General features: G+C 39.9%; 1 protein-coding gene across 5 annotated transcripts; it reads left to right on the top strand.

Moving 5' to 3' along the window:
• The first annotated feature begins 2628 nt into the window (after positions 1-2628).
• LOC124770914 lies at positions 2629-26554 on the top strand. Of its 5 annotated transcripts, none has more exons than XR_007013240.1 (5): positions 2629-3130; positions 3349-3506; positions 5193-5375; positions 11555-11712; positions 26258-26554. XR_007013240.1 is itself a non-coding variant. In XM_047249229.1 (2 exons), the coding sequence occupies exons 1-2, from the start codon at positions 11837-11839 to the stop codon at positions 26520-26522; spliced, it is 303 nt and encodes a 100-aa protein (XP_047105185.1). In that variant the 5' UTR covers positions 11724-11836; the 3' UTR covers positions 26523-26554. The 5 variants fall into 5 exon arrangements, 1 of the variants encoding a protein (XP_047105185.1); XR_007013238.1 differs by having other exon boundaries at positions 3349-3671; XR_007013241.1 differs by lacking the exon at positions 5193-5375.
• The last annotated feature ends 246 nt before the right edge of the window (positions 26555-26800 follow it).

Below are 26800 nucleotides of genomic sequence, written 5' to 3'. Positions count from 1 at the left end.
CTTCACAAAACAAAAATATATTTAATATCAGTGAGTTAGTGTTATAATCGGGCAACACGTGCAAATATTTAGATGTAACAATATCCCCATGAACCATGGACCTTGCCGTTGGTGGGGAGGCTTGCGTGCCTCAGCGATACAGATGGCCGTACCGTAGGTGCAACCACAACGGAGGGGTATCTGTTGAGAGGCCAGACAAACGTGTGGTTACTGAAGAGGGGCAGCAGCCATTTCAGTAGTTGCAGGGGCAACAGTCTGGATGATTGACTGATCTGGCCTTGTAACACTAACCAAAATAGCCTTGCTGTTCTGGTACTGCCAACGGCTGAAAGCAAGGGGAAACTACAGCCGTAATTTTTGCCGAGGGCATGCAGCTTTACTGTATGGTTAAATGATGATGGCGTCCTCTTGGGTAAAATATTCCGGAGGTAAAATTGTCCCCCATTCGGATCTCCGAGCTGGGACTACTCAGGAGGACGTTGTTATCAGGAAAAAGAAAACTGGCGTTCTACGGATCGGAGCGTGGAATGTCAGATCCCTTAATCGGGCAGGTAGGTTAGAAAATTTAAAAAGGGAAATGGATAGTTTAAAGTTAGATATAGTGGGAATTAGTGAAGTTCCATGGCAGGGGGAACAAGACTTCTGGTCAGGTGAATATAGGGTTATAAATACAAAATCAAATAGGGGTAATGCAGGAGTAGGTTTAATAATGAATAAAAAAAATAGGAGTGCGGGTAAGCTACTACAAACAGCATAGTGAACGCATTATTGTGGCAAAGATAGACACGAAGCCCATGCCTACTACAGTAATACAAGTTTATATGCCGTCTAGCTCTGCAGATGACGAAGAAATTGAAGAAATGTATGATGAGATAAAAGAGATTATTCAGGTAGTGAAGGGAGACGAAAATTTAATAGTCACGGGTGCTTGGTGTTCGGTAGTAGGTAAAGGAAGAGAAGGAAACGTAGTAGGTGAACATGGATTGGGGGTAAGAAATGAAAGAGGAAGCCGTCTGGTAGAATTTTGCGCAGAGCATAACTTAATCATAGCTAACACTTGGTTCAAGAATCATGAAAGAAGGTTGTATACATGGAAGAATCCTGGAGATACTAAAAGGTGTCAGATTATATAATGGTAAGACAGAGATTTAGGAACCAGGTTTTAAATTGTAAGACATTTCCTGGGGCAGATGTGGACTCTGACCACAATCTATTGGTTATGAACTGTAGATTAAAACTGAAGAAACTGCAAAAAGGTGGGAATTTAAGGAGATGGGACCTGGACGAACTGACTAAACCAGAGGTTGTACAGAGTTTCAGGGACAGCATAAGGGAACAATTGACAGGAATGGGGGGAAAGAAATACAGTAGAAGAATGGGTAGCTCTGAGGGATGAAGTAGGGAAGGCAGCAGAGGATCAAGTAGGTAAAAAGACGAGGGCTAGTAGAAACCCTTGGGTAACAGAAGAAATATTGAATTTAATTGATGAAAGGAGAAAATATAAAAACGCAGTAAATGAAGCAGGCAGAAAGAAATACAAACGTCTCAAAAATGAGATCGACAGGTAGTGCAAAATGGCTAAACAGGGATGGCTAAACAGGGATGGCTAGAGGACAAATGTAAGGATGTAGAGGCTTATCTCACTAAGGGTAGGATAGGTACTGCCTACAGGAAAATTAATGAGACCTTTGGAGAAAGGAGACCCACGTGCATGAATATCAAGAGCTTTGATGTAAACCCAGTTTTAAGCAAAGAAGGGAAAGCAGAAAGGTGGAAGGAGTATACAGAGGGTCTATACAAGGGCGATGTACTTGAGGACAATATTATGGAAATGTAAGACGATGTAGATGAAGATCAAATGGGAGATACAATGCTGCGTGAAGAGTTTGACAGAGCACTGAAAGACCTGAGTCGAAACAAAGCCCCGGGAGTAGACAACATTCCATTAGAACTACTGATGGCATTGGGAGAGCCAGTCCTGACAAAACTCTACCATCTGGTGAGTAAGATGTATGATACAGGCGAAATTCCCTCAGACTTCAAGAAGAATATAATAATTCCAATCCCAAAGAAAGCAGGTGTTGACAGATGCGAAAATTACCGAACTATCAGTTTAATAAGTCACAGCTGCAAAGTACTAACGCGAATTCTTTACAGAGGAATGGAAAAATGGTAGAAGCTGACCTCGGCGTAGATCAGTTTGGATTCTGCAGAGATGTTGGAACACGTGAGGCAATACTGACCTTACGACTTATTTTAGAAGAAAGATTAAGGAAAGGCAAACCTACGTTTCTAGCATTTGTAGACTTATAGAAAGCTTTTGATAATGTTGACTGGAATACTCTCTTTCAAATTCTGAAGGTGGCAGGGGTAAAATACAGGGAGCGAAAGACTATTTACAATTTGTACAGAAACCAGTTACACGAGTCGAGGGGTATGAAAGGGAAGCAGTGGTTGGGAAGGGAGCGAGACAGGGTTGTAGCCTCTCCCTGATGTTATTCAATCTGTATATTGAGCAAGCAGTAAAGGAAACAAAAGAAAAATTCGGAGTAGGTATTAAAATTCATGGAGAAGAAATAAAAACGTTGAGGTTCGCCGATGACATTGTAATTCTGTCAGAGACAGCAAAGGACTTGGAAGAGCAGCTGAACGGAATGGACAGTGTCTTGAAAGGAGGATATAAGATGAACATCAACAAAAGCAAAATGAGGATAATGAAATGTAGTCGAATTAAGTCGGGTGATGCTCAAGCAATTAGATTGGGGAATGAGACAGGTAAAGTAATAAAGGAGTTCTGCTATTTGGGGAGCAAAATAACTGTTGATGGTAGACACTTCGTCCAGTGTTGCTGTAGCTTTTGATATTGTACAAACTGGCAAAGGTTCAGATTCATCGTTGTCTTTACTTTCTTCACTTATCGATATCGTCAATTGAAGACCTCCTACGATTCCAATTTTTCTCGAAGTAAGTCCGTGCTCTGTTTACATTGAAAAAAATACTCAGCTGAATAACTTTTGATCTTTAACCTCCAGAATTTTTCAGATGGAACCAAGGGTAGATAGTGGCCTCCGAGCTGTTTCTTTACTTACATCTGTACCTTTGTTGAATTACATTATCATAGTGCAAGTTGGTAAGTTTGATTATTACTTTCATCAAATAGTGTGTTGTATCCTAATGCCTAAAAGTAACAACTTTGGATGAATAGCAATTTTTAGTTTTTTTTATTTTGCACTATACATGTATATCTTCACAACTTAAGACTTTAGTAACTTTGAACCTATACGAGATATTAACAAATGGTTTCTATTGTATGATAAGATAACTCATAAAATTTCTTTTACCTTCCAGGTCATACAATTTTGATGCAAAAGTGAACCTGAAAACATGATAAAATGTGGACGTCTCTGGAGAAAGCTCAGTGTGTGGGGCCTGGTAGATACAGACGATACCTGATACCCAAATGCAACAAACCTTTCAGACTTGGAATACATCATTTATGGAAACAGGTAGTGTTCTCCATAAAAAAAACAGGGCTGGTCACCACGAGTTTCAGATGCCATTGTGGACAGGGTACGGCAGGCGTTTGCAAGGAGTTCTATAAATTCTGTATGTACTGCAGCCAGGGAGTTGGAAATGAGAAGATCGACATGGCACAATCTCTTGCATATGAGGTAATGGCTCTAGCCCTACATGCAGCTGCTTCAGACATTTAACCCTATGACAAACCTAGGTGCGAACAATTTGCAGTGGATATTCTATGCAAGATTGATGCAAGCATTGACTTTTTGGAAAAGATTCCTTTCTCTGATATGGCAACATTTCGTGTATCCAGCAAACTGAATTGTCATAATATTCATATGTAGGATTTGCAGCATCCTCGTGTTACACATGAAATGGAAAGACACAGTCGTAAGGTCAATGTTTGGTGCAGACTGATCCCCAGTTGCATCACTGATTCACTCTTTCCCATCACTGCCATCAACAGTGGTGTTAACGTGGACATGCTACAATAGTTTAATGTGCCACAATTCAAACACCTGCAGCCTGGTGTCATATTTCAGTAAGACAGGGCATCACTTCACTGGCCCCTAAATGTACTTCAATTTCTATATAAAAGGTTTCCAGGTAGGTGGATTGGACGAGATGGTCCAACTTCAGGTGCACCATGATCCCCTGACCTTACACCACTAATTTTTTCCTGGGGTTTTGTGAAGGATGCGGTATATTGAACCAGGGCTAGAGACCTACAGGAATTGAAGGCACACATTTGCAATCCATTCGAACATGTTACCATGGAGACCTTGAATCGTATGTGGAGAGAAATGGAATTCCAACTAGGCATTATCCGTCCTATTAAGGGTGTACGCATTGATTTGTGTGAATGAGGAAACAAAATTTAGTTATCTGATCGCGTAAATTTTATTTGTATGAAAATAGATCACTCACTGAATTGTTGAATTTCATCATTCAGTTCACTCTAGATCCTGCTATTCTCAAATTACTGTTGCTCAGTTCCATGGGTGAACTTCAGCTCTGCTTTCAGTTGTTGGTAAATCTACAGTGGGCTATCTTTCTCAGTAGCAATGTAAAAAGCATCAGTGTGTGCTATGTCCAAGAAGTTATTGTGAAGGAAAAGGAACTTTGTTTTCTTATGAACTTCTGCTGATCGAGCTTGTATTTGTAGTGGCCTCCATTGTTCATAGAAAGCTTGTAATTCTGATACATAATTTCTCGGCTCCTGTGCCAGAATTTGTGGTCTTTCTCGTAGTAAATAGTCACATCCCCCACATCTAGTGTGACACTTTGTAGCTTAGTTAATTTTCTCATCTGTAAGTTGTAAAACAAAAGAAAACCTTTAATTTTTGGTTGAGTGACAGTAGTTTTTTCATTACTTCATGCAAGTAATATCAAAGATTTTAGATGTTGCTTATGAAATACTCACTGCTGATCCATTTTCAGTTACTTGTGGACCAGCCTGTTTGCATAGTGCTCATATCCTCAGCTAAAACTTGCAAAGTAACATCCATGGACTTTGCTTGTTTTGTGAAAGTTATATGTTTACATCCTTTCTCTGTGTTGAGTTTTAGGTAGCCAGTGGGAGGACAGTAAATGGTAACCAATGAACAGCTTGTAACTAGGTACGCCTTCCTGCAGCTACCTTTTGTTTCACTTTCTCATTTTTCTGCTTACAGGAGTTCCTGTTACATATACAGCACTTGACACTGCTTGTGAGAAAACATTATTAATCAGCATTGATGGTGAACTTGGTCCCTAGCACCCACTAGTGGGCGTCTCCACTTCCATAGCAGGCAGTAGACAGTTGGACCCTAAAATATTTATATTAGGGTTTCACAAAACTTTGAAAAAAATATTTGGTTAGTAATTATTATTTTATGCTTTAACTTGATGCAACTCTGCTTTATATATTTTATAATGTGAAGTTACATTCCCACTTTATAAATCGTCATTACAGTGGAATGGTGGATAGTTAGAAAATTTTAATATGAAAGCTACATTTTCCTAGATGTGGATAAATTTATTGCCTGTGGAATGCGCTTGTCTTCTGCTGTCCGAAGTGGGCCGCAGGACACTGTGTTTTTCTAGGTGCGGGGGCAGTGCATGTACAAACATCAGAAATTGAAAGTTGTGTTTTTTATAATTCGACAACTGGACATGATAGTGATAGGAGAACTATCTTCTTACATCTTTCATTAACCCAATGAAAATTTTGTGCTATTTTTCACGCTAATCAATGTTTATCATGCCATACCTCCCAAACTAGGTGTTGTACAACACAATTTCATAACTGGCTTCAGTATCACATGTTAACGGGAGGAAACTTACTGGCCAATAGAGTTAGTAACAGTGAAGTAATAAATTAAAATGTGTTACTTGGAATTTTTAGCAAACCAGCATTTGAAATGTATTATTTGACAAACTTTTTCACTTTACATTTTTTTTGTGGGAGATCAGAGCAAGAAAAACTTTCGGAAAGATTTGAAAACATTTTAACAGTTTGTTGGAAGTGTGTGGGTGCTACAGTTTTCGGTAGATGAGAGTAATATTTTTTGGTTCATTGATGCCATGCGAGTTCAAGCGTGCTGCAAGGAACATTTTGGTATTAAAGGCACAGTGGACTGCGGCGCAACAGTAGGTAGCGGAGGCAGCGAAGGCAAAAGGTGTAGTGGAGCGTGCAGTCTAAAAGGAAGGACTTTGTGTATTATTGTATTCAGAAAGTGCAAAGCAGTCACAATTCTTGTGTTGTGAAGGAGCATATAACATTTTAGTAACGAAACAGTTGCTAGACGGTGCACAAGAGTGCCATCTCCCAAGTAACAACATCCAACTCATTATAAAAAGTGGTTAAAGCTCAGTACACCAAATTCATATTCTTGAGGAAAAAGACCCTGTTTCACAAAGCGCCTAGCATCTAGCACACATTGGTCTATCGCTTATTCGTATGATATTGAACCTCATCCCTGCTGGTTTTTGAACAAATTCTAAGTTGGTTTCTAAATGGATCATAAGTTGATTTTTGAATGTGTGCATAATGTACATGATATTTCTGCCATAGGAATCCCAGTCCCACCTAGAAATAAATTTTCCTGCAGACAAAAGGGTACGGGGCTATATGAGATCTGCAGAATAAAGCCGAACGGGTGAATGCCAGTCGCTGTATATGTGGTTGACTGGGTTTGCAAATAATCAGCTTTGTTATAATTACTAGCAAAATCCATAGATTCAGACTACCAGAGTGGAAATAAATGAGTAACAGGAATAACAGGTAACAAAGATCATGTATTATCTTCTCGGTGTATCCAAGAAAATGAGATTTTGACAGAAAATTTGTTGCCAGACCGCTAGTAAGGGCCAGTTGTACAATCCCCAGCCAGCAGCCGCTAAAGTTCTATTCTGGGAGTAGCGCGGAAAACGTGTTGTACGAACACGTAATAACTCCTAACTGAAGAATAAATGCGGTGTAACTAAACTGGTGATTGTGGCCAGGTTAAGCGGAGAAGTAGTTTTGACACTGGCAGGAATAGTTACTGAACTAGTCATGACAAGATTGTTTGTTAGAACGAGGAAGAAGAAGAAGAAAACGGGGACATCACACAAATTGTGGAAGAATACGACGATCCCAAATTTATATAAAAATTTTGTACTACTACTCTTCGATCTCATACTTCAGAAGCCAGAGAGTATGAATGAAATGTGAAACTATTTCCTAACATACAACGTTTTGCTTGTCATTTAATATTGGTACTTCATGAATTATATTCTGTCGTGTTACAAAAATGACCATTTGTACCATAACAGTCTCATTTATTTGGTGTGTGTTAAAATTGCTGAAATATTAGGCAGGCCTATTTAGTTTTATCTAGCAGACAGTGACGAAATACATATAAACAGACTGAGAAACCACACCAGTCTTAGGTACTACTTGTATTAACAGCTATTCCAGTGTTAAAGGACAACATTGAGTTTTCCTGTTCAAAATATTTGACAGACTTTGATGAGGTAATAGATTCTTTTGCAGAAAGGAAAGCACGCCATGTAAAGCTGTAGCAAGATTAGAGAAAAAAATGCTAGGGCTTCAGGATTGAAGAAATATGTACTACTGTCTTGCTTGTTTCTTGTCTTTACTGGTTTCATGGATCATATATTTAATTTTATTAATAGGCAACAAAGAGTTTCTGAGGAGTTCTTGTTCTCCAGGTTACAAATTCCATCCAGTATTAACTGTGAGTTATTTTTGAGGGGGGGGGGGGGGGGGGCGGCAGGATGTCAAACCGGCCGACTATACGACATTTTAATTTCAACTGTCCTGAATATAGTTTGATGGCACCCATCACAAAATATTACACGTTTGAATTCCACAGAGTGAAATACAGTGACATGCAGTGCGCTACAAGGTGAACATATTTTATATATTTGAAAAGTCGATTTTTAAAATTTTTGGCGTCCTACCTCAAATGCTGGAGGGAGGGGGAGTGCCAGTATCTATTATTGCCCCTTTCGGAAATATTGTAGATCCAAGGCTGATAAACGAGTTGTATGGGGGAGGTGGGTAGTCTCCTGTGACCCGTGTTTATGTTTGAAAACAAAATGGATTTCTGCGGCCGGGAGTTAACAAGTGAATTAAAATACATTCACATAATTACGGAAGGCTAAAATATGTTTTAAGAGTGTAATCCCAAAAGTAAGGTCTCCTATTTTTGTTATAAGTACAGAACTCTCTTTGTGTGGCAGTTGGTCACACTGTTATTGAGAGTGCTTCACGTGTTGTGTGTAAACATGCACACGTCACGCTGAGGCGCTCAGTCTTGGCTTGGCAGCCGTTGAGAATGTAGCTCCTGTTGGATGTTACTGGCAAGTGCGAATTGCGTGAAGTTAATCGGTTTTTTGAATGCAAAGGGGACTGCGCCAATTGAAATCCATCGCCAATTGACGGAAGTGTATGGTGAGTCGTGCATGGATGTCAAAAATGTTCGTAGAATTTTAACGGAAACATTGAACTTCCGGAAGGTGTGTGCAAGATGCTGACCAAGGACCACATGCGGCAAAGGGTTGATGCTTCCCGTGCATTTCTTCACCGCCTTGCACCCAAACAGGCCAACTTTCTGGACTCAATTCTCACGGGTGACGAAATCTGAGCATACAACTTTACACCTGAGACCAAGCAACAATCACACCAGTGGCCGCATCCTTCTTCACCAAAGCTGCGGAAATTCAAACACACACAGTCTGCCGGTAAAGTCATGACAACCGTTTTTTGGGATCTGAAAGGGGTACCATTTGTCGACTTTACACCCACTGGCACCACAGTTAACGCTGACAGGTACTGTGGGACTGGAAAAACTCGAGCGGGCAATTCAGAACAGGAGAAGAGGAATGATGAACAAGGGTGTACACATTCTCCGTGACAACGTTCGCCCACACATCACTCGGCAAACTGTTGCTCTCCTGCAACAGTTCCAGTGGAACATAATCACCCACCCACCCTATAGTCCTGAACTGGCGCCCAGTGACTGTCACCTGTTCCCTGGGTTAAAAGAACAGTTGGCCAGAAAGTGATTCACCTCTGAACAGCATGGCGGCAAGCTGGTATAATACGGGTAATTATGTTGAAAAATAGTTAAATGTTAAAGCTGTAAACTGATGTAAACCGCTGTAGAAATAACAGCGCTGTGTACTTCAAAAATAGGAGACCTTTTTTCTTGGTATTACCCTCGTAGTTGCAGATTTTATTTTATTCCCACACTTCTGACAGTCAAGCATTAATCACCTTGCAGACCAATGAAGCAAGGTAACGGCTGATAAACTGTGGCCCTCGTCTGTGGGCCAAAAGTCGACAAAATTCCAGGGCTAGAAAGTTTTAACAGCCGGGACGTCAACGCTTATCGGACTTTTCACATCACAGAGGTCTACAATAAAGACATGGGTAAATCATATTACCTGCCGTCAATGCCGTTCGTTCTGAGGACCAGGAATCATAGTAAACTAAATGAATAGGAATCTGTGTCAGTGTGGGTTAAAGGTGCTGACCATTGTAAGAGCAATTAAACTTGTAGGTGATCTCGCCCGTTATTACAGAAATGAAATAAATCTTTCCTAGCCCTTACAAAAAAAAATTATTTATTACAATATTGCATCAGCCACATGCGAGATACTCTCTGTGAGTGATCACCTTGTTCGTTACGCAACCGCTTATCGCTCTTTGTTAACAAATGTGACAAGCCAAATGAGACGCACCAACAAATGCATGCTGCTAGTGTAACTACAGGACGTGTCCAGGATATCCACTTTTCAGACTTAGAAAATTTCGGATTCACAGCATTAGCCGAGAACAGCTAAGCGTACATCGAGAACCGGGGGCTCAAGGAGGCAATAGCTTTGCCTATATAAGTAATGAATCTGGAAAGAAGTCGTCAGACTTCGTGCAGCTGCGCGAGCAACAGCATTGGACCACTCACACAGAAGATGCCACTACTTGCTAAACCCCAGATGTGCACATTGTTTGTGTGTGTGTGTGTGTGTGTGTGTGTGTGTGTGTGTGTGTGTGTGTGTGTTCACATTTCCACTTATATGAAATGTCAAGTAATCGCTGAAGAGGACGCGGTCCAGAAAATGTTTGGCATGCTGCTACATTTTGTTTGCAAAGTTGCTATGTAAACCGTAGCTGTATGTTTTAGAGCTTGTAAACCGCAAACAATAAGGACGTAGAATGAGATATTCACTCTGCAGCGGAGTGTGCGCTGATATGAAACTTCCTGGCAGATTAAAACTGTGTCCCCGACCGAGACTCGAACTCGGGACCTTTGCCTTTCGCGGGCAAGTGCTCTATCATCTGAGCTATCGAAGCACGACTCACGCCCGGTCCTCAAAGCTTTACTTCTGCCAGTATCTTGTCTCCTACCTGCTAGTTCTGCAAGGTTCGCAGGAGAGCTTCTGTAAAGTTTGGAAGGTAGGAGACGAGATACTGGCAGAAGTAAAGCTGTGAGGACTGGGCGTGAGTCGTGCTTTGGTAGCTCAGATGGTAGAGCACTTGCCCGCGAAAGGCGAAGGTCCCGAGTTCGGGTCTCGGTCGGGCACATAGTTTTACGCTGCCAGGAAGTTTCAATAAGGACATAGTTGTCTCCTTAAGTCACCACATAGATACATAGATGTCAATATAATTATTAATTTGCAACTTGCCTTCCAGACTGATTTCTTCACATTGTGCGTAAAACACTGTCTCACTCATTTAACACATTCTTTGGTTGCATACGCATGTGCACATGTATACAAACAAAATTGTTTGTATTGCCTTTGATAATTCTAAGTTGAATGTAATAAATAATACAAAACCGAAAAAGCCTGATATTCATTTTGACACACCAAGGACAATAAGATCCAGTGTGTAGTAACATTTTCAAAAGTTTGAGAAACATACCAGTAGTTAGTTCTTATTTTGTACTAATTTTTATGGTGTAATGTCCATTTTATTTAACACATTTATCACAACTTCAACATGTTCATATCTCAACACTCAATGCTTAACTTTGTCCAGTGTTGCTGTAGCTTTTGATATTTTAAGAACTGGAAAAGGTTCACATTCATCCTTGTCTTTACTTTCTTCACTTGTCGATATCGTCAATTGGTAACCTACTTCAATTCCAATTTTTCTCGAAGTAAGTGTATGCTCTGTTTACATTGTAAAAAATACTCAGCCCAATAACTTTTGATCTTTAACCTCCAGAATTTTGCAGATGGAACAAAGGGTAGATAGTGGCCTGTGAGCTGTTTCTTTACTTACTTCTGTACCTTAGTTGAATTACAGTATCATAATGAAAGTTGTTAAGAGTGATTATTACTTTCATGAAATAGTGTGTTGTATCCTAATGCCTGAAAGTAACAGCACTGAATGAATAACAATTTTTAATGTTTTTGTTTTGCAGTATACATGTATATCTTCACAACTTACGACTTTAGTAACTTCGAAACTATACAAGATATTAACGAATGGTTTCTAGCAAATGATAAGATTACTCATAAAATTTATTTTACCTTCCAGGTCATACAATTTTGATGCGAAATGGAACCTGAAAACCTGCTAAAATGTGGATACCAGTGGATAAAGCTCAATGTGTGTGGCCTGGTATATACAGATGATATCAGATACCGAAGTGCAATGATCCTTTCGGACTTGGAATACATCATTTATGGAAACAGGTAGTGTTCTCCATAAAAAGGGGCTGCTCACCCATCAGTTTCAGATGCCAGTGTGGACAGTGTATGGCAGGCATTTGCAAGGAGTTCTATAAAATCTGTATGTACTGCAGCCAGAGAGTTGGAAATGAGAAGATCGATATTGCACAATGTCTTGCATAAGAGGTAATGGCTCTATCCCTACATGCAGCTGCTTCAGGCATTAAAGCCTATGGACAAACCTAGGTGCGAACAATTTGGAGTGGGTATTTTATGCAGGAATAATGCATCCATTGAATTTTTGGAAAAGATTTCTTCCTTCGATATTGCAACATTTCATGTATCCAGCAAACTGAATTGTCATAACGTTTTTATGTAGGATTTGCCACATCCTCATGTTAGACATGAAATGGAAAGAGACAGTTGTAAGGTCAATGTTAGATGTAGACTGATCCCCAGTTGCATCACTGATTCGTTCTTTCCCATCACTGCCATCAACAGTGGTGTTAACATGGACATGCTACAAGAGTTTACTGTGCCACAATTGGAACACCTGCAGCCTGGTGTCATATTCCAGTAAGACAGGGCACCACTTCACTGGCCCCTAAATGTACTTTAATTTATATGTAAAAGGTTTCCAGGTAGGTGGATTGGACGAGATGGTCCAACTTCAAGTGCACCATGATCCCCTGACCTTACACCACTAATTTTTTCCTGGGGTTTTGTGAAGGATGCGGTATATTGAACCAGGGCTAGAGACCTACAGGAATTGAAGGCACACATTTGCAATCCACTTGAACATGTCAACATGGAGATGTTGAATAGTACGTGGAGAGAAATGGAATTCCAACTAGGCATTATCCGTCCTATTAAGGGTGTACGCATTGATTTGTGTGAATGAGGAAACAAAATTTAGTTATCTGATCATGTAAATTTTATTTGTGTGAAAATACATAACTTACTTAACTGTTGAATTTCATTATTCAGTACACTCTAGATCCTGCTATTCTGAAATAACTGTTGCTCAGTTCCATGGGTGAACTTCAGGTATCCTTTCAGTTGTTGGTTAATCAACAGTGGGCTGTCTTTTTCAGTAACAATGTAAAAAGCATCAGCATGTGCTATGTCCAAGAAGTTATTTCGAAAAAAAAATCTTTTTTTCTTATGAACTTCTGCTAAAACAGCTTGTATTTGTAGTGGGCTCCATTGTTCATAGAAAGCTTGTTATTTTGATGTATAATTTCTTGCCTCCTGTGCCAGAATTTGTGGTCTTTCCCACATCCCCCACAACAAGTGTGACACTTTGTAGTATAGTTAATTTTCCCATATGTAAATTGTAAAAAAAAAGAAAACCATTAATCTTTATGTGAGTGAGAGTAGTGTTTTCATTATGTCGTGCAGGTAATATCAAAGAATTTAGATATTGCTGACGAAATACTCACTGCTGAGCCATTTTCAGGCTGCTTGTGGGCCAGCCTGTTTGCATAGTGCTCATATCCTCAGCTAAAACTTGCAAAGTAACATCCGTGCATTTCACTTGTTTTGTGAAACTAATATGTTGACATCATTTCTCTGTGTTGAGTTATACGCAGCCAGTGGGTGGACAGTAAATGGCAACCAATCAACAAGTTTTAACTAGGTATACCTTCATGCATGTTTTTCTGCGTGTCAGGGGTTTCTGTTAAATACACGGCACTTCACACTGATTGTGAGAAAACATTATTAATCAGCACTGATGGTCAACTTGGTCCCTAGCACCCACTAGTGGGCGTCCGAACCTTCATAGCAGGCAGTAGACAGGTGGAGGTTAAAATATTTACATTAGGGTTTCACAGAAATTTGAAAAAAATATTGGGTTAGTAAGTATTATTCTATACTTTCACTTGATGCAACTCTACTTTATCAATTTTATAACGTTGAGTTACTTCCCCACTTTAGAAATCATCATTACCGTGGAATGGTGGATGGTCAGAAAATTTTAATACTAAAGCTGCATTTTCCTAGATGTAGGAAAATTTATCGCCTGTGGAATGCGCTTGTCTTTTGCTGTCCGAAGTGGGCCGCAGGACACTTTGTGAAATGTTTTTGTAGGTGTGGGGCAGTGCATGTACAAACATAAAAAGTTGAAAGTTGTGTATTTTATAATTCAGCAACTGTACATGACAGTGATATGAGAACTACCTTCTTACGTCTTCCATTAACACAATGAAAATTTGGTGCTACTTTTCATGCTAATCAATATTTTTCACGATTTTTGGACAGCATGTTTGTAGAGATGAAGCAGCAATTAGTATTATTAATCCCACATCAACAACACCATACGAACACACAAGCTGCTACCATGACGACGGCATCCTCGCTACACGGACTAGAGGGTGCCTGATATACGCTTTATAGCCTGTGGCAACGGCGTCCTCTCCACAGGGAGTAGAGGGCTCTGTAGTCCTTCCATATTAGCTGTTTTAGTAAATTGACTCAAATGTTTTCTATGTAAATGTACAAATAGATATATTGTAATACAAGACGACACCAGTTTTTGTGTGCCACAAATTGCTTATGGCACATAATGTAATATACTTTTACGAGTTGACTACGGAACATTTGTTGTTATTTCATAATTAACACTATAATTGTAACTCTTTTTAAATGAAATGGTTTCGCCTTCTGTTATTTACTGTAACTTAAATTTACGTTAAACCAAGGTGACTAGTAATTACATATAATAAACTGTATTAAATACCGTTGATCGCCACTGGGGGGTGTTGCTGTCTATTCACATGATACCAGCATGCTATTTAAGCCCATACGAAGGGTGAGTCTCGCATAGTTTCCTGCTGTTATGTAGACAGGAGTGACACCGCCAACAGTCGACCAATGGGTAACATACTTTAAATTTACGTAATTTTAGCTGTAGTATAATGGAGTCTTTCTGACAAATATCTATAATTTCACAGTGTAAACGTCCAGATGATAATGACCCCTACGACGGGTTGAAACCGGTTGGCTGTATAATAATAATAATAATAAATGCGATTAAGACTGTTTTTGAATAATTAATATATATCACGCCATACCTCTCAAACTAGGTGTTGTACAACACAATTTTATAACTGGCTTCAGTATAATATGTTAATGGGTGAAAACTTTCTGGCCAATAGTTAGTAACAGTGAAGTAATAAATTAAAATGTGTGACTTGGAATTTCTAGCAAACCAGCATCTGAAATGTATTATTTGACAAACTTTTTCACTCTACATTTTTTTGTGGGAGATCAAAGAAAGAAAAATTTTCAGAAAGGTTTGAAAACATTTTAATAGTTTTTTGGAAGTTTGTCGGTGCTACAGTTTTCTTTAGATGAGAGTAGTATTTTGTAGTTCATTGACGCCATGCGAGTTCAAGTGTGCTGCAATGAACATTTTGGTATTAAAGGCACAGTGGACTGCGGCGCAACAATAGGTAGTGGGGGCAGCGAAGGCAAAAGGTGCAGTGGAGCGTGCAGTCTAAAGGGAAGGAGACTGTGTGTTATTGGGAAGATTATTCAGAAAGTGCAAAGCAGTCTCACAAATCTCCATGTGTTGTGAAGGATCAAATAACATTTTAGTAACAAAACAGTTGCGAGGCGATGGAGAAGAGTACCAGTTCCCTCTGCCTTATCACTCAAACGTACCGGAAATCAATGCCCTGGTTGACAGTTATGTCAAAGCTAAGGGATTCACCGTGAGCAACAGATTCACTGATTACTTCGGTGGGCTGAATTTTAAGTCATTCAGGGTACTAATCACAGTAACAACATCCAACTCATTATAATGGTGGTTAAAGCTCAGTACACGTGAATTTACTGATGTTTTATATTGGACATAATCAAAGACATTTCTTCTTACATGTTTCATTCAGTTTTCTTCAGATTTCTCCCCAAATTAACTCATTTTTGCAATTAGTTTCTCATGCCAGTGTCAGCTGTGTTCCACAAAATATGCCGTTTGGACACGAATTTGATAAGTTGCTCATTGTTTGAGACAGAGAATCAGTCAGCTGACATTTCAGGTGAATAATTAGATCAGAAGAATTACGTAGTCTTACTGCCTGTACATGTGAAAAAAATATTGCAGCTGTCATGTGGTATTCTCCAGCTGCTCAGTTGACTTTCCCACTACAAGCGCCCTCAAGCAAATTGCTGCAGTGTGCGAGACATACCCTTCCTGAGGCGTGCAAGCGTGTCCCACAGTGGCACTGTTTTGCCGGACGATAGGCAAATGGTCTGCTATGTTCGCATTGTGCGAGTGGGGAGCGCAGTCTCCCACACATTTTATGCAGCACGTTGCGGGAAATTCCCGCAGCTAGGAAAACATTGCAGTGATGCAAAAGTGGATGGTAGGTAAAAAAGGTTCACAACCCCTGCTTTAATAAATCAGACTGCCACGTATAAAACAACTTCAAATATGTGTTTACTTTATAGGTGCTCAGCAGCATTTTGGGCAACAGGTTTCCTGCAGCAAACTTGATCAACTGCCAGCTTTTCAGCTTCTTCCCAAATTGGGAAGTTTCCAGGTGATACAAAGTTTTCCCTGTTTCTGCATCCATCTGTTAGTTTCCACACCACTGACACTTTGGGGATTCTTCCGTCCTTCAGGCATAGAACGTGGCCCACAAGTGTCATTCTTCTTTCAGCAATGGTATTGTTTGGGCTGTGCAGACAACCATTTGAAACTTGGTCACTATAGCTAATACCAAAAATTTACCCCGAGTGTCATCAGTGAGAAACACTTAAATCGTGTGTCAATTTTGTTGACATTTCCTAGGTTCCGCACCAGTGCCTGGCCGTCACTAGGACGAGAGACAGGAGTGCACCTGGAGCTTAGTATGAGTACTTCTAGAGTCTTAATTCCTGTGTGGATCAGATTGCGTGGAAGACTGCAGAAGCCCTTCCCAATTCAGCTAGTGATGCCTGCATCTACATCTACATCTCCACTACACTGAAGTGACAAGTCACAGAATTCTTCGTAATATCTTCTCGAGCCTGATTTTGCCCAACATAGTGCAGCAATTTGACGTGGCACGGACTTGAAAAATCGTTAGCAGCATCCCACAGTAGTAATGAGCCAAGCTGCCTCTATAGCTGTCAGTGTTCATGAAAGTATTGCCAGTGCAGGGCTTTGTGTTAGTGTGGGATTTTGTGGAGAACTGTCACGTGAATGTTCAATGAGATTCGTGTTGGGTAATCTTGGTAATCAAATCATTCACTTGAATTGTTCAGAATGTTCTTCAAACCAATCACAAACAGTTGTGACCCATTCACATGGCGAATTGTCACTCCATCGTTGTTTGGGAAAATGAAGTCCAGGAATGGCTGCAGGTGGTCTCCAAGTATTGAAGTAAAACCGCACTTGAACCCTGCCGTCAGCTCCTACCATCTGAAATTGGGGTTCATCTCACCAGTACACAATTTTCCAGTCACCTAGGATCCGATCGTTAGTCACAAGCTCAGGAGAGGTGCTGCAGACGATGTTGTGCTGTTAGCAAAGGCACTCGCATCGTTTGTCTGTTGCTGTAGCAGTTAATACCAGATTTCAGGACCGAGCGAGGTGGTGCAGTGGTTAAACACTGGACTCGTATCCGGGAGGACGACCGTTCAATCCCTCATCCGGCCATCCTGATTTAGGTTTTCCGTGATTTCCCTAAATCGCTCCAGGCAAATGCCGGGATGGTTCCTTTCAAAGGGCGCGGCCGACTTCCTTCCCCGTCTTTCCCTAATCCGATGAGACTGATGACCTTGCTGTCTGGTCTCCTTCCCCAAAAACAACCCAACCAGATTTCACTGCACTTTCCTAACAGGTGGGTTTGTCGAAGTCCCACTGATTTCTGTGATTATTTCACACAGTGTTGCTTGTTTCTTAGCACTGGCAACTCCACACAGCACCACTGCTCTCGGTCGTTAAATGGAGGCCATCAGCCACTGCGTTGTCTGTAGTGAGAGGTAATGCGTGAAATTCGGTATTCTTGACACTGTGGATCTCGGAAAATTGAATTGTCAGATAATTTCCAAAAGGGAATGTTTCACGTGTCCATCTCAGACTAGCATTTCGCATCCACAGTCCGTTAATTCCTGCCGTGTGATGATAGTCGTGTTGGAAATCTTTTTACGTGAATCACCTGAGTGCACATGACAGCTCCCTGTTGTACTGCCATTGTATACCTTGCGTGTGCAATGATAGTGCCATCTGTTTATGTGCATATGGCTTTCCCATTATTTACGGATAAAACTGCTGAGATATGGGAATTGGTTAACACCTTGCTGTACCTTCTGTTGCAGTATAAGTTGAGTAGGTACATTTCCACTTATGCATATTGTTTTTGTTTCATCACTATTTCTTTACAGTCCTAAAGAAATGGCTGCTCCACCCAGCTCGGTAACTATTAGTTGAAAGCTGTGTTGTGTTTCTGTCAACAGAAAAATGTAGTCAGCAAAATCCAGGTTCTTAAATCTGTATAACAAGACACACCGTAGGTGTAAAAGTGAAGTGTGGTTGACCTGCCATCTAGCAGCAAAACAGGCAAAGCTATGGTTCTATCATTTTAGCAGACTGTTCATCTGCCAGGTTGAAGTAGGAGCAGTTCTGTTAACACAGGTGGCACTTGGTATTGGGAGCGCCTATATTGTTGGCGACACCCCAAATCGATTTTGGCTTCCCGACCAGTGTTCAGTTTATACTGCGCAGCTTTACGCTGTTCTCCATGCTGTCCAGTACATCTATTGCCATCAGCGGGTACAGAATGTTATCTGCTCAGACTCTCTCAGCTCTCTCCTCAGTCTCCAAGCTCTGTACCCTGTCCACCCTCTGGTCCACCAGATTCAGGACCTCTGTGGCATTCCTATGGATCCCAAGACTTGTTGGTATCTGTGGAAATAAGGCGGCCGATATAGTGGCCAGGGCTGCAGTCTCTCTTCTTCGGCTAGCAATTCGCATGATTCTTTCGCCGATCTATGGAATGTTTTATGTCGTCATGTTGCTCTTTTATGGCACGCACATTGGTCGACACTTCCCAGTAATAAATTGCGGGACGTGGAAGCTCTTCCCTGTGCTTGGACCTCTTCCTCCCGAACTCGGCGTCGGGAGGAGGTAATTTTAACTAGACTCCGGATACGGCTCTGTCTTTTTAGCCATCGACATCTTTTAAACGGCGATTCTCCCGCACTCTGTCCCCACTGCTCTCAACTGTGGACGGTGAGACACCTTTTACTTGAGCGCCCCTATTTTACTCCGTTACGCGCCCGTCTACAGCTGTCGCCTGATATATCTTCTATTTTAGCAGATGACACGCGATCAGCCGATCGTGTTCTCGAGTTCATTAGTGCCAGTGAGATGACATCAGTCATTTGAAGCTCCTTTTGGGGACAAACAACCCCCCTTCTATAGTGGTTTTTTAAGCTTTCCTTCTGTTTTTTGGTTTCCACACTTTTTTGAGTTTTGCTCCCATTGCTACTGGTTTCCAGTTTCGTTTTTTTTAGCTTTTCCTAAGTCACAGACCGGGTGCTAATGACCGTAGCAGTTTTGCGCCCTAAAACCATAACAAAAAACCACACAGGTGGCATCTGTTCTATTGTCGTGTGTCCGTGTGTGTGCAGTAGAGGCGGTGACTCCGCGTGCACAGAACGCAGCCTTGCGAGCGGGCTGTCTACTAATTATAGTTTTCCGCAGCAGACAAAACACACGGATCGATTCGTCGATTCCACATAGTATCCTGGGTATTTTTTCCACTAAGAAGTAGCTTATAAATACATTAACGAAACAAATGAAATATCTTTTTTGTATCCCCATTGAAAGAAATCTCTATATCTAATGATAGCTTCTTATTGTAGCAATGAAATGGAATAAAAAGAGCTTTCAAGTGATGATTGAAGAATACAGCAACGAAAGGTGTCGCTATGACCTAGCATATTTTGTACCACAGTAAGGCAATCTACAGATCTACAAATGATTCATTCTGGGTTTATACAAGTTAATGTGCCTATAATTTTACTTTTGATATATATATATATATATATATCACATAAATTAGTGAAAGTAGCACATGCATTTGATTCCGTAACATCTGTATTATTTCAACACGCCAGGAAGGAAAGCTTCGCCAGAATAGGAGAAAAAGTGAGAACAGTTGTCTGGTGTAATGAATGAGGAATGTAAAGCACGCTTAGCCTCCTTACGTTTGCATTATTCAGCTGAACTCATAAAGATGGGGGGGAAAAACGCATAGTAGCTCAGGCGGGACCACCCATAAACTAAGCGTGTGGTGGTTCGACCTGTTGGCGTATTTGAAAGGCCACATAGTGCCTAGAAAACTGCTGAAAAATATCCCAATCTCCGTCGTGAGTACTAATTTTTGTCACTGTCATTGCACATTTTCTGCATTATGTAAGATAGGTTATCCTGTTGTAGGAATCTACATTGATATCAACGGTTAATTTCCGATAGTAAAAATATACTTCACAGGGTTTGGACACGTCCACTTAGTGCAGAAATTGTTGATTTGTGCGATATGTGCTAGTGCTTTCAAATACTATGCTTCCACTTTGTGTGTGCTCCCCATGTCATTTCTGTGAGTGAAAACATTCACATGTCAAATGCACAGCAGTGGAAACTTTGATGCAAGCACACTGGTAGTAATAAATGAAATTAACTTAAAATACCCCAAATACATGTACGGCAGACCGGTGGACTGAGAGCATTTTTTGTGGTCTATTGTGCAGAAGCATCCACTAGACTTTTTGAAAAATCTGATACATCACTGTATGTAGTAGTTTGCAGAGATGCTCGTGTATCAGTTTCAGAAGAGGTAATGTCAATGATCTTTAATAGGAACTGCTGAGCAATTTATTTGTTTGTAACGTACTCTAATGCCTAAGACAATCAAAAGCAATGTGAAGTTGGACTGCAAAAATTCACACCCATCTGTCATAGATTGACTTAATTGATGTGTACAGCCGATCTTCTTCTATGGATTGCCGTCTCCGTTGATCTCCAAAACCTTCTTCTTTGAAGAATACTGCTGGTTAACAGGAATTTATAAGACACTCTCTCTCTCTCTCTCTCTCTCTCTCTCTCTCTCTCTCTCTCTCTCTCTCTCTCTCTCTCTACTTTGGAAATAATTTAGTGCTCAATGAATACTTTTAGTTCAGTCTTGGTAATTTCAACTTCCACAAATAACATATTCACCATTTCTCACATCAATATTCGAATGTATACAAGTCAACCGATTCGTCTCGCATTAGACTAGATAAAATACATCTGAAATAAAGTTGGTTTAACAACCACATAATTTATGAACCCGTCTTGCCTCTAGAGTGTCCAGCATGTGAAGTACTTAAAAATCTGGAAAAAAATAAAAATCTATTTTACACTTCACTCTCACTTCTTGATAATTAACTTCATCCCTGGAGTTGTCCTCTACTTTAGACTTCTTTACCCTTAACAGATACTACGTCTACATATATTCCGACTCGACATTCCTTAATAATTACCAGAATCGATTCCTCTCAGGTTTATGCTCTTTCCTTGCTCATGCCTCCCTATCTACTTGACGTGGAATCCTTCTAGTTATATGTATATATCCAGGGTGGTCCATCGAAAGTTTCAGATGAGATTATCTCCAAAATTATCGAGTAAAATTATCTGGTAAAAAAAAGTGGATAAGACAAGTTCGTAAGCTCAGAGCAGGACATCAAATGATACTAGACGTGATCCACAGCCCCCTCCCCCTTCAGTGGGGCATGGGGCAACTTTTAAATTTTAAATGGAAACACCTATTTTTTATTGCAGATTCGGATTCTCCATAAAAAAGTAATCAAGTTATGTCTGAAACATTTCTAAACCAATGACAGATGGCACTGAAATAGAGAAAAATTAAAATTGGGAAGAACTCGGATTTATTTAGAATGATCCGAGGAGGATGCATGAAATACATACAAAATGTCCACCCATTCTTTCATTACGCCAAATTAAGCTATTTTTTATTTTTTACAAAATGTATCCTTCCCACCACAGTATTTGATGGAGGGAGGCAGAATGGTATTAAAATTTCGTTACAGAACTCTTCACAGTTTCATTACTCACCTGACTGTAGCGCTAGCGTGGCCAAACTGGGAACTGCAGCTCAATATAAAGATCAGACGTCACTTAACTTTCAGATTGTGAACCGTAAACATCAACTGACAAAAGTAAATTATTCTTTAGCGAAACATGGCTCACTATTCTCCTACAGAGATTGTTGATATGATGTTAATTTTAGGTGGATGCCATAACAATTACGCTGCAGCTGCAGAATTGTATGTGTATCGTTTCCCAAACAGGTGACATCCAAGGGAAAATATTATTCTAAATTGCACTCGACGAGCTCGAAATGGATACATGCACCGTCCACCTCGTCATCGTGATTACAATGAAAATTACGCCCCTACCCTAACATTCTCGCCTGTGTTCAACTGGATTCTGAAACGAGTAGTCGGTACCCCGGTCGGTGGATAGGATGCGGCGGGTACTTGATTACTCTTTTATGGAGAATCCGAATCTGCAATAAAAAATGGGTGTTCCCATTTAAGATTTGAAAGTTGTCCTCCACCCCACCCAAAGAGATGGGAGTTGGAGCTCACGTGTAGCATCATTTGATGTCCCCCTTTGAGCTTACGAACTTTTCTTACCCACTATTTTTACCTGATGTATAGTTTTTGGGACAATCTCATCCGAAACTTCAGATACACCACCCTGTATATTTTCCTATATATACGTGCGATGTAGAACCGTCACAATAAACAACAATGTGTGCATATTTCCTGCTGTACACAAACCTTCCCTCTCCATCACTTGATGGTTCTCACCTTTTGACAGGTTTCTAGTCAGTATTTTCATTGCTTGTGTATCTTCGTGTGTGTGTGTGTGTGTGTGTGTGTGTGTGTGTGTGTGTGTGTGTGTGTGTGTGGCCTGATTCTCGGTCTACTTATTTGAAGTAATTTGTAGGTTATTGGAAACCAGGAAGGACTTCTGCGATGGAAGTAGATGCATATGGAAAGAGGGAGAAATAGACACGTCCTCAAATGAGAAGTAAGAAAGGAAAAAAAAATAGATTTGGTTGCTAAGATTGAAAAAGAGAAAGAAGACAGCCCCAAAGACAGGAAACCCTTCCCACAACCCTTCCCCAGGACCCCCTACCTCGCCGGTGCTTGAGTGACAAGCTGGAGGAGGTTCCTATGGAACAGACATTACCACCGTAACCTTTAAGGTCCCCGAAGAAAATCTTAGCAACCCTGTGGAAATAGCAGTGTCAAATAATCACACACACTTGTTTGCGAGGGTTGTTTGAAAGGTGTGATGTGAGTATTGTGTCATTCATGATATATCTGTTAGTGTAAATCGTGCTTTTACCTACACTACCCAGCCCCTTTCAAAATCTATACAAACGCTCCCGTCTATATCATACCTCATAAAAGGTGTAAAATATTCTATGCAAAATAGAAAATTATACACTATGATAAAATAGTTGTTCTGTCCGTCACATTATATTACATTATTCATAAATATAATATTCTACTCGGTTCGTTTCATGCCTAGAGGTCACTGTTTCTTCCATGGTTCTCTTATGCCAGTCTTTACATTATGTTTATATCCAATTTTCTAAACACTAAAATTACAGGATAGTTTAGTAATTCAGTAATAGACTACAGAATCATGTAAGATTTGAAGGGAATTCAGTGCAGGAAAACTATTCTGGAAGAAACACCGAAAACAACTCGGGATCCGACAGTTGTCACTCCGCCCGTTAACACAGAACGTTAATGTCCCTGCGGGATAAATGTGACTCTGCCCGGATTCCATGTATCTGATATTAACCTCACTGGAGCAAGTGCAAACCAGTAATTCTCGCTGAATTTTGTGTGGAAGTCTCCCCACGGCAAAACAATCACCACTTTACTAGGTAACACAACATCAGGTGAAGTTATTCCATTTTCTACTCTATCCTGGATAAATTTGAATCCTTTCCACAAGTCAGCTATAACCTTGCTGGTATTATTAATTTCGGAAGAAGCAATAGTTGAAATGTTTCCAGAGGTTACTCTCGTGACAACTCCTCGATCTATTATTTCTTAAATGGTTCCTCCAAGCTACATACACTTGTAATAACAAAGCTGGATGCATTCTCTTTGAAATTCCATCCTACATTATTTACTCGTGTACTGACACCTGTAATTTGCAATTCAATAATAGAAATTAATTCCTTAGACTAATCTAGACTCTCTTTTGAAGTACTTAAACCTTGTGTTAAATTATTGTATTCATTATTGTACACGTCCTTTAAAGATTCTAAGTTTTCAATAGGTTTCGATTCTACATTATTACGTTTGGCATCAAATTCAGTTTCCAAATCAACCATGTCTCCACATCAGTTACTAGATTCTTTGCTTTGAGTGTCTACTCTGATGTTCAACAAATCTATATTTGTCATGTCGTTCTGATCCTTTAATTTAGAATCCATTGATCTTATTAAGTCTAGGTTTTTATTCAAAATCTCACCTCGAGCATCCAATTTAGAACTTATTGAGTTCATCACTGTCTATTTCTCTACTTAAATTAGCACTCTGTGCACCAAGTTTTTCACTGGAAGTTGCACATATTTCATTTGTCAAAGAAGCACCCTGGTCATCTATTTTATCATTTGAGTATTTACTGAGTCTAAATTAAGACTTTGAGCATTTAAAGTTTTTAGTTCCTTTCTTAAAGAAGTATTTTGAGCCGTCAGTTTGTTTCTTGAAGCTGCTGAATCTGCACTTTGGTCATCAATTTTATCACTTAGTTTTAATCAAATTCACTAATTCAGACCAGTCTGGCACCTCCTCACTCACTTTCATTGCTATGGCTGGTTCTGAAGTTTCTCCAATTCTCTGTGTATCCATATTTGTCTTAGTTTTTGATCAGATGATCATTTAACGAATTAACTCTAAGCATTGTAACTACACTAATGCAGTTTCTTCGACTTTGTACTCGAACAATTATTATTTTTCGCTCTACGGTGTAGAGTTTAGGCTCCATCAATGAGCAGGTGTGGAATCGACACCGGTGAAAAATAACTGGTGCCGGTGGCATCGGTTGCTGGTTTTCGTGTCTGCATCGGTGTGCCGATGTAGAATCAGCACCGGTTAGCAGCAACTGGTGCCGGTGATGTCTGATGTTGTCTTCGCATCTGCGTTCCTGCGATGCGTGTGGGAGCTGGACATTCCCCACAACGTATCTTCTTAGTTGAATTTAACATTATTACTTTCGTACGTCTTTCACTGTGTTGCATTCACAAAATTTATTTAATTTTTGGACTTAATCCAGTTACATGAAACAGTTCCCTTGTCTTGTTATTCCTGATTGCTATGGCGTCATCTTCTGCTTCGATTTTCTCTCAAAATTGCCATTTTTTAAAGTCCTGTCATGGTGATATTTGACATTAGAAATTTAAAAAATACTTAACTATGTGCTTACATCTTCGAAAATAGCCTCTGAAATACGTACATAATTACCAAAGATTTAAATCACTTTATGTTTTCTGACAGTTTTTTTTACATATTTGCAAAGTTACATATGAAACATTACATTAATTTTTTGCTTCAAGGTACGCTGTATGTAAAATTTTAAATAAGGGACATTTTAGTTTATTTTTTAATCTGAAAGTGGACATGTTTTCTGTTAACTTTATGTAGTATGGCAAACAGTTGCATAGAAGGCATTTTGCTTTTACAGGTTCTTCGTCAGTTAAGTTGACCCAATTTCCTTCAGTATGTTTTTTTTTAATTTTGTTATAGTTACGGATATTACTGTTTAACAATGCAGCATGGTGACTTTTTACGTAAATACATACACAATCAAAGGCTTTTGAAAAGTCTAGAAACATACCACAAACTTCCTTTTGTCCATCTAGTGCCTTAGTTGAATACAGTATAAATTCAGCTGTTGCTGTACTGCTGGATCTACCTGTGCTAAATCCGTGCTGGGCATCAGAGTATGGCATTTTTTCTTTACAATTTACTATTGTTTTTAATTGCACGTTCTATTATTTTAGATGAGACAGGTGTAATAGTTGTTGTTCGGTAATTTCCTGGATCTTTCTTGCTGCACTTCGGAAATGGGGATCACCTTACTCTATCTGAAACATGTCGGGAATAACCTTCCATCTGTGGCTAAATTTATTAGAAAAGTTACAGGCTTTGCCACCCACTGCAGTTGAGTAGATACAACGTCTCATGTGTCAGAATTTTTGTTTTTTAATTCACTGCCTCACCATAATGTTCATTTATATCATCACAGACTTCTTTAGTGTTTTTCTTTATAGAAAATAAGAGTTTCAACACTGACCTTTCCATATTACTGTACAAATTTATTGCAGCAAGCCAGTGGTTCCAACATTCAGGTTTCATACATGTTATTTACACCAATAATTTTATACAGTCTACTGTATTTGGCACAATCAATTTTAATTGTAATGTTATTATTTTATCATGTTTACAGTGCAGTATTTCATAAATTGCTTTTTTTTTCTAGTGCTCACAAGACATTTACAGTGGGGTGTGCAGTTGAGAACAGTTCTCCATCTACCCCTCAGTGCTCACCAGAATTATCCAAAGTGGAGCACTGTGCCAATTCCAAGAAGCAGGCCAAAGATGTCCTGGTAAGCAGCACATTTTCAATGCTGCGAGACAAACAAACAGCAATGAATGGGAGCAATGAGGATGACAAGTTGGGTGAACATGTTGCAGCTGAGCTGATAACAACTAAAAATAGAAAATTAAATGCAGAGGCAAAGTGAATGTTATCATGAATGCCATCATGGGTGCAATTCAGAAAGTTACTGATTGTTAATTTTTAAATAAAAGATTGAAAATTAAAAATTGTTTTCGTTATAGCTTCCCACTGCCAGGGTACATACCCTACAGGATTGAAATATTCACAGGATTCTCACTCACTTCTGTGGCATGTAATGATGTCCTGTTTCTGTCCTGTTGTGGTAAGCTTGCGAGAGATTTGTCACACCGCCAAAACCCATTCTCTATGGCAGGGCTTCCCAACCTTTTCAGTTGGCGGACC

This window comes from Schistocerca piceifrons, unplaced genomic scaffold (assembly GCF_021461385.2).
Source record: "Schistocerca piceifrons isolate TAMUIC-IGC-003096 unplaced genomic scaffold, iqSchPice1.1 HiC_scaffold_839, whole genome shotgun sequence".
Lineage (NCBI taxonomy): Eukaryota > Metazoa > Arthropoda > Insecta > Orthoptera > Acrididae > Schistocerca > Schistocerca piceifrons.
Note: the sequence above shows the minus strand (reverse complement) of the source record. Positions and strands in the feature narration are given on the sequence as shown.